This window comes from Lathyrus oleraceus, chromosome 1 (assembly GCF_024323335.1).
Source record: "Lathyrus oleraceus cultivar Zhongwan6 chromosome 1, CAAS_Psat_ZW6_1.0, whole genome shotgun sequence".
Taxonomy (NCBI): domain Eukaryota; kingdom Viridiplantae; phylum Streptophyta; class Magnoliopsida; order Fabales; family Fabaceae; genus Lathyrus; species Lathyrus oleraceus.
In genome coordinates, this window is record NC_066579.1 from 3,506,235 (window position 1) to 3,514,570 (window position 8,336).

The 8,336-nt window shown below is 38.1% G+C and overlaps 1 protein-coding gene across 1 annotated transcript; it reads left to right on the forward strand.

The window, feature by feature from the left end:
* The first annotated feature begins 5,613 nt into the window (after window positions 1-5,613).
* Window positions 5,614-6,945, forward strand: LOC127086630 (uncharacterized). The gene has a single exon (XM_051027421.1). It carries the CDS (start codon window positions 5,614-5,616, stop codon window positions 6,943-6,945), a length of 1,332 nt encoding a protein of 443 aa, XP_050883378.1.
* Window positions 6,946-8,336: the final 1,391 nt, after the last annotated feature.

Sequence of the window (8,336 nt, forward strand, 5' to 3'; positions counted from 1 at the left end):
AAATCCCATTTTGCACTCCAGAGCTAAGCACATTGAAATAAAACATCATTTTATCAGAGACTATGTTCAGAAAGGGATAGTAACATTGAAGTTCATTGATACAGATCATCAATGGGAAGATATCTTTAATAAACCCTTAGCTGAAGATAGATTCCTCTTTATCTTCGAAAATCTGAACATTCAAAACTGCCCTGAATAAAATGTGCCTCTGAGGTTGCTAAATGAGACTCTGACATAAACAAATGGATTCTGCCTCTGACTCTGATACTTCTACTTAGTTAGAAGTTATCTGAGTTGGAAATCTCCAGGAACCAATCCTTTGGTATTCCTGAAGATCAGATAAATCAAAACACGTGGAGTGTCTTGCGTCTGACCTTGGAACTTCTAGACAGCTGTCCAGCAGTAATCAAGGAACAGTCTCTTGAGATCTCCTCGAGCAGTGTGCTGACTGTTGGGATTAGACATCATTTATGAGCTATAATCATTTCTCCCTCTAAACGTGCTAACTTGGTTTTTGTGCTAAAACTCTGATTTTTGTGTCGTTTTGCATGCGCCCATATTTGGGTATTTAAACACTCTTTTCTCACTTTGCACACATTTCACTCTCACTCACTCTTTAAACCCCAGTTCTCTCAAGGCATTTCTGCAAGCAGTTCATCTTCATCTCAGTTCTTCATCAACACCATGGATGCTCAACAACAAGCTGTGTTCAACTACTCTCAGCAAATGGACTCAAGCAATCAAGTTCCAAGAATAAGCAACCCTACTCCAACGGTTACAGGCGTAGTTACAACACCAGTATACAAGGAGCCTCACATTCTTGATCGTGAGCCCCACATTCATCTTGCAACGCCCTTTGACAAATTGGAAGTGTTGTGTGAATCCTTGGTGGATTTTGATAACATGAGAAGAAATGTCGTAGACCTCACTGAAGAACTTCGCAAACAAGGTTGGGGAAACTACTTTCAACGCCTCTACGGTCCAGTTTACCCAAATCTTATTAAAGAATTCTGGAGATTTGCTGATGCTGACGATAACTTCATCGTCTCCTATGTTCTGGGAGTAAAGATGGTGATAACTGAAAAGTCCATCGCTGCTCTTCTAAACATGGAGAAAGATGGAGGCAGAAGAATTTACAACATCAAATACATATCTCAAGAAATCAACCCAACTATCTTCAAACAAAACACAGAAGGCAACCCCTCAAAGAACAAGTGTAACACCCCAAATTTTGCCCTAAGATTAGTCGAACCATCTCGCGTTCTGTTGCATTTTTGCATTTAACTAATTACTAACAAGTTCTTGTAGTTGGTTGATTTTTGCAGGAAACATCGCGTGGTGCGCTCTTTAGCTTATGAAGGGCAAAACGGTCATTTGTTTACAGCCGGCCGTCAAGTTTGAATTTTGAGTTGTAATCAGGAACTTTGGTTTGTTTGATCTGGTTGGGAGATTTTAATCGGAAATGGTGTCGGAAGCGAAGTTAGTCGGATAACCATATTGCATTGTACCGTCATTTTATTTTAAATTAATTTTATTTAATTCTATTTTATATTTCATTTCATTTTAAAATAGATCATCTCATTTTAAGTTTTATTTCATTTTAAAATAATTAATCTCATTTTAAGTTTTATTTCATTTTAAAATAGATCATCTCATTTTAAGTTTTATTTCATTTTAAAATAATTAATCTCATTTTAAGTTTTATTTCATTTTAAAATAATTAATCTCATTTTAAGTTTTATTTCATTTTAAAATAATTAATCTCATTTTAAGTTTTATTTCATTTTAAAATAGCTAATCCCGTTTTAAGTTTTCATTTCATTTAATCCCGTTTTAAGTTTTCATTTCATTTTAGATAACTTCATTTTAAAAAAAATTATAACTTTATTTCATAGTTTTATTTTAATTCTATTTCCAACATTAAACAAACAGCATATGCAGTGGTTTTCATTTTGTTTTGCATAATCATAATAATAATTTTCCACAAAAATAAGGAATTTTTATTAACTCTTTACACAAAATAATAATACATAAAATTACAAAAATAATAAGTACATTTTCTACAAAAGGAATCATAAAATTCTTAAGTTACTATACTGTCCGATGTCTATTCGCTCCGATTCTCCGACTTTTCCGACATATCTTCAAACCTGCAAAATGAGCAAAAACAAGGAAATTGAATCGGTTAATTTGACACCCTCAGAGATATCATCATCGGATGTCCGGTTCGCGACCTCGGCCAGAACAGGGCAGATGTTTGTTCTTATCGAAAGGCACCGAAAGATGAAGAGGAAAACTGCATTTTGAGATTGCTTGGCCAAAAAGAGATTATACAGAAAAGAGCTTATTTGAAAAGCCGGTTTGAGAGGAAAATTGCATTTTGAGATTGCTTGGCCAAAAAGAGATTATACAGAAAAGAGCTTATTTGAAAAGCCGGTTTGAGAGGAAAATTGCATTTTGAGATTGCTTGGCCAAAAAGAGATTATACAGAAAAGAGCTTATTTGAAAAGCCGGTTTGAGAAGTGATTTTTCTCAGGAGGACGGTTTGCCCCAAATGGGACCTTAACTCCAATCGTCCTATGAAAAAACACAATTCCAACAAAAAGTCCAACAAGCTGAAATAGTTCAAACAAAACCAATTCAGAAACCAGTTCAGAAAAACAGTTCAGAAAACCAGTCCATCGAACCGGTTTAATTAACAAGTTTTCAAATCCACTGGATCCGTTCAACAATCCAAGCAATAGTTTTTTCCGAAAAAAAAGCAAGCAAATCTAAGAAAACTTTAGAAAACCACACAAGATCCTGTCAAACTCAGCACCAATATCTCCTGGAAAAGAGGCGTTAAGTTCGCAGCGGCGTCGCAAAAATCGTCCAGGCCCATCAAACGGAAGTATAAGAGTTTCATATGGTTCTTCAAAAAAGAGGATCGAAGAGAAGAACTTGCCGCAGCGGCTCAACAACAACAGAGGTTCAGAGGAGCCTCCGCTCCTTCATCATCACCTCGGATCACAAACGGAGAAAGAAAAAGAAGCAAACCTTGAGAATAACGATCTGAACCTAGCAAAGGAAAGCCATCGAACCGTCACCGTCGAAGCCGCAGCCAGAGGCCTCAGAAAGTTCTTATCACCGGCCGTTCTTCACCATCAACAGGTATAGATTTTCGGTCATTACTAATTTTCGGATGATTTCTGTATGTTTCGTGTTTAGGTATAATGAATTGAAGAAGAAATAGGAGCATGCATCAATGGAAAGGAAGGGGAAAGAAGCTTTCGGAAAAGCATCCATGGCGGCGAGGCACACATGCAGGAAGCGAAGAAGAGGAAAAAGGATTGTCAAACCCTAACCAAGACAACCTAACCTTTTAATTTGTTTCTGCTTTACTGTCCTTCACTATCTTCCACTTTTCTTTTGTTTTGCTCTTTATTTTATTATAATAAACACTATTTTTTTTAAAATATTAATATTGAAAAGTTAGTAGGGGTTTAATAATTGGGATTCCTGAAATAGTTGTAGATTTTTATATAGGTTTATTGTAATTAATTTGTTTTAGTAACTTATAGTAAAAAAATATCCTTATACCATTAACATGTTTTAACAATAACCTGTAGTTAGTCTTATTAATTTACTAACTTTAAAAAAAAAATTGTTTCATTAGCAATATGAGTCGTTGGTTAAAGTTAGATTAATGGTAAGGATAAAAGGTCCGCTTGTTAGAAATCTTTGTTTTAAATTAAGAATTAGCTTTTTTTTTTTTTTTTTTAAATAAAACTTAATTTTCTTTCTTATCGTAAAAATGCAAAAATTAAAATTAAAATAGATCTTTTTTTTTTTTTTTTGTAAAATAATTAAAAATATGACAGGGGTTTTTTTTCTTAAAATAATAATGAACCCGTAACAAAATTTGTATTTTTCTCCTTCAATTTAGCAGTTTCATTTTTGCCGTTGATTTCTGTCTAACTTTTCACTAATGTTCTTTGTGTTTCTCCTCAGATCATGCTTAAATTCCGATTAATATTTATTCAGTTTATTTTGTTCCATGGATGTAATTTACGCGAGGCCATGGTCGCAGTTTATTTTATTTTTGCATTTTTTTGGGATTTGTAATTTACGCGAATGATCATCGCGACAGCTTTCTTTACTTTCAGCACTTTATTTCTGCCATATAATATTTTGCCATGTTTGCATGTTTTCCCGTTATTTCCCTTCCGAAGGAATTAGGTCTAGCCGTTTGACCGCCGAGTCAATAGCCTTACCCTTTGAATGTTTCAAAACCCTAATCAGCTTAGGCGTCCCGCCGCGGACCCAAATGCCCTTTACCCTAGCTTTAGGTCAAAGAGTCGTCGTACTCTGTTGTAGGGTTTCCCGCCGTAGAATCCCTAATAATTTCAACCCTAATTTTAATTAACAAATTCAACGTAGAGGTTGGAGCCTCCGCACTCCCCGTAAGCGTGTCCTTAAGATACGTTTATTCCCCATTGAAACCTTGACCACAGTCAAGACGTTTCTAACCTCCCTTACGAGGGGAACTACAATTACTCTGATTCCATTCCCGTCAGGATATGTAGGCACAAGATGCGACGTCTTGCCGAGTAAACTTAGGACTAACCCTTAGGTCTCTTTTAGGTCACTTTATCCTTTAGCTCAGTACATATTCCCAACAGATAATAAAAATAAAAAGACATACAATAAACAAAAGGTTCCTGTAGAGTACTACAGAAGTTTAGGGTGCTAGTACCTTCCCTAAGCTTAACCAACCCCTTACCTAGGTATCTCCCTGCATTGTGCTTACGATGCAAGTATAGGTTTTTCCTCTTTTGACCTTGTCCTTCGGATAAATCAAAGAGCGGTTGTGAATTAAGAATTGTGATTCAAGCTAATTAATAGTTTGATATCCTATTTCCACCGCAACAGAAAATGGCGACTCTGCTGGGGAACAACATAATTAAGGGTTGCCCCTATTTTGTTTATTGTATGATATTTTATACTATTAATTGTATGTATATATTATTGTGTATTATGGGGGGTATCTTTGTTGTGAGGTAAGTCCTACACCCGGATTTGAGTGAACTTATTATAGGAGGTGATAGATTCAACGAAGCTTATAGGGAGTTGAATCCCGACCAAGCCGACTTGAGAATCACCGCTCAGTTGAGGCCCTTTTAAAAGGTAGTTCTGTTGAACGAGTAATCGTGAAGACACTTACTATCTTCGATGGGAGCCTATGACACTGGGGACCGTAGTTACCTTAACACCACTTTGGCCTTATATAGGACGTAGTGCGGGGACTATGAGGGAGTAATCCCAAAATAGTTGCTACGCGATACCACACTCAAAAGAGGTTCTCTTGAGAATATTATTAACCACCGAGTCAATTGGGAAATTGATAATATCCGAAAGATGGACTGATGACTTTGGGCACCGATTTAGAACCCTTGTTCCGCAGGTACAATTAACCCTATAGTACATACCTCTGTGGGATGGGTAGACCTTGACTTCCGCTCATATACCTTTAACCTAGGACTTTGTGTGTTTATGTGCATTACATCCATAAAACATCACATTGCATTACATCTCATGGAATTCAAACTTTATTTATGAACATCGCAGGCTACCATGGATTACAATAAGAGAAACACCTTGAAATACTCTTTTAAGAATTTTAAGTTGGATGACCTAAGGAAGCTAGGAGCTTTGGTTGAAGATCAAGAGGGGTTCAAGGACAAGTACGGAAGGCTATTATCCTTATTGAGAATCCAAGTGAAGGATGGGCTTCTTTCTACGTTACTACAGTTCTATGATCCGGATTACCATTGTTTCACGTTCCCAGATTATCAGCTATTACCTACCTTAGAAGAGTACTCTCAGTTGGTGGGGTTACCTATTATGGATAAGTCTCCGTTCCCTTTCTTAGAGAAGGACCCTAAAGAGGAAGACATTGCTAAAGCCATATGCTTAAAGGTGTCCGACATCAAAGGCAATATGATCGCCAAAGGCGGAACTGTAGGGTTACCTACGCTTTTCTTAATCAAGAAAGCCCAATATTATGCCGATCATTTAAGCATGCCTACCTTTGAAACAATCCTTGCTTTGCTTATTTATGGAATGCTACTCTTCCCAAGTTTTGAAGGATTCGTTGACATTAACGCCATCAAAATATTCATGAAGAACAATCCAGTACCAACGTTATTGGGTAACACTTATCATTCCATACATCTCCGGAATTTTCATGGTGGAGGAATGATCACCTGTTGCGTGCCTTTATTATACAAGTGGTTTATTTCGCACTTGCCCAAGTCTTTTTTGAGTCTTGACAAGGGATTTTGGTCACCAAGGGTCATGGCGCTGACACACTCGGACATCGTTTGGTATAATCGTGTGTATGATGGAATACTAATTATCGACAGCTGTGGAGACTTTGCCAACGTACCTTTACTTGGTTTTAATGGAGGAATCAGCTACAATCCAGTCCTAGCTCGCCGACAGTTAGGGTATCCCTTGAAAGAACCGCCTAAAAGTGTTCATGTGGAGAAAATCTTCTTTAAGGGTGACAAAGAACTTCAAGATCAGATTGTATCCGCTTGGCGTCATTTGCACAAGAAAGGCAAAGAAAGTTTGGGAAAGCCGAATTGTGTGTCTATGGAACCTTATCTTCGTTGGATCCGGGAAAGAGCCATCAAGCTGAAGATGCCTTATCCTCGCCAAGATCCTTTACCTCCGAGAAGAGAACCTGTTTTAGTATTCATGTCCGAAGCTGAAAAGTTGGAAATCGCTTTGAAGAGATCACAACATGAGGCAGAAACGTGGAAAAATAAATATCAGGTTATCGTCAGTGAGAATGAAGAGCTACAAATGCAGCTGCAGGCGAAGAATGAAGAAGTGCTTTCCTACAAAAAGAGAAGAATCTACGAGGATTTATTTTCCTCCGACTCTCCGCCTACTCGTTGAAGTCGTGGACTACGCTTCCTTAGGGCTTTCGTAGCTTTTATTTTTTTTATTTTTTTTCTTTCCTTGTTAAGATTTTTTAAGAATATTTATTTGTAATCCATTTTCAAATTAATAAATAAAGATCCCAGTGGTATTCCGCGATGTTCGTAAAGGCTTGAATTCCATGAAATCTTTCATTCGCATTTTGCATCACATTTTGCATTTCATGTGTCTCCCGGTTGTCTCATACTCGGTTCTAACGCGTACAGTTTCGTCACCCTGAATCGATACAACACTAGAGCTCAAGCTCGAAGAAGGATGGAAGAGCACGCTCAAGAGATGGATCGCGTTAACAACGAGCTAGCAGACCTTCGAGGGAATGTAGGAACGATTATGGAACTACTTCAGGTTATCAATGCAAAGATGGATACTCAGCCTACTGTGGTCTCTGAGATCAACACTACCGCTGCCGTAGATCCGCCGGTTGTTTCAGTTGAGAACCCGTTTCCTTATGGTCTTTCGCAGAGTTTCATACATCCGCCTGTTGTTACGTCAGTTCAACAAACTATGCCAGTTGCACAAAGGTCAACAAGCCATGCCGGTTATACAGAACGTTCAACAGACTGTGCCTTTGGTTCCCGAGCCTCCAAAGGTGGTCCCTACCTTCACACAAGCTAATGTCCATACTCGGGTGCAGCCTTATCTTAATGAGCCTGTTTATGAAATTCTGGATGATAATGATGAAGGGTACCAGCCGCGTGATAGGCTCCGCGAGGAGGTTGTTACTATTGATAAAAGATTAAGAAAGATGGAAGGAGACCAGATCTTTGGTGCTGCTGCTAGAGACATCTGTTTGGTTTCCGGTTTAGTTATTCCGCCAAAGTTCAAGACTCCGAACTTTGACTGCTATGAAGGGACTACATGTCCGAAAAGCCATTTGATAATGTACTACCGTAGGATGGCTGCCCATGTGGAAAATGACAAGTTGATGATCCACTGTTTTCAAGACAGTCTGAAAGGTGCCTCGTCGAAGTGGTATTTAACATTGGACCAATCTCACATCAAGTCTTTTCAAGATTTGTCTGACGCTTTCATTAAGCACTATAAGTACAACATGGATTTGGCTCCTGACAGGAGACAACTTTTGAGTATGACGCAGAAAAATTCTGAAACCTTTAAGGAATACGCCCAGCGATGGAGGGAAATTGCTTCCCAGGTTGAACCTCCATTGACTGATAAAGAATTAGCTGACTGGTTTGTTGACACCGTTCGTCCTGAGTTCTATGAAAGGATGGTGGGTAGTGTAACCACGAATTTCGCTGATATTGTTGCTGTTGGAGTAAAGGTTGAATTAGCTATTAAGAGTGGAAAGATGTCCAGTGGTTCTAGCAGTATGAGTTCGAAGGACCAAG

Coding starts and splice junctions, on each gene's coding strand:
- LOC127086630 (XM_051027421.1), top strand. CDS start 5,614: ATGGATTACAATAAGAGAAACACCTTGAAATACTCTTTTAAGAATTTT.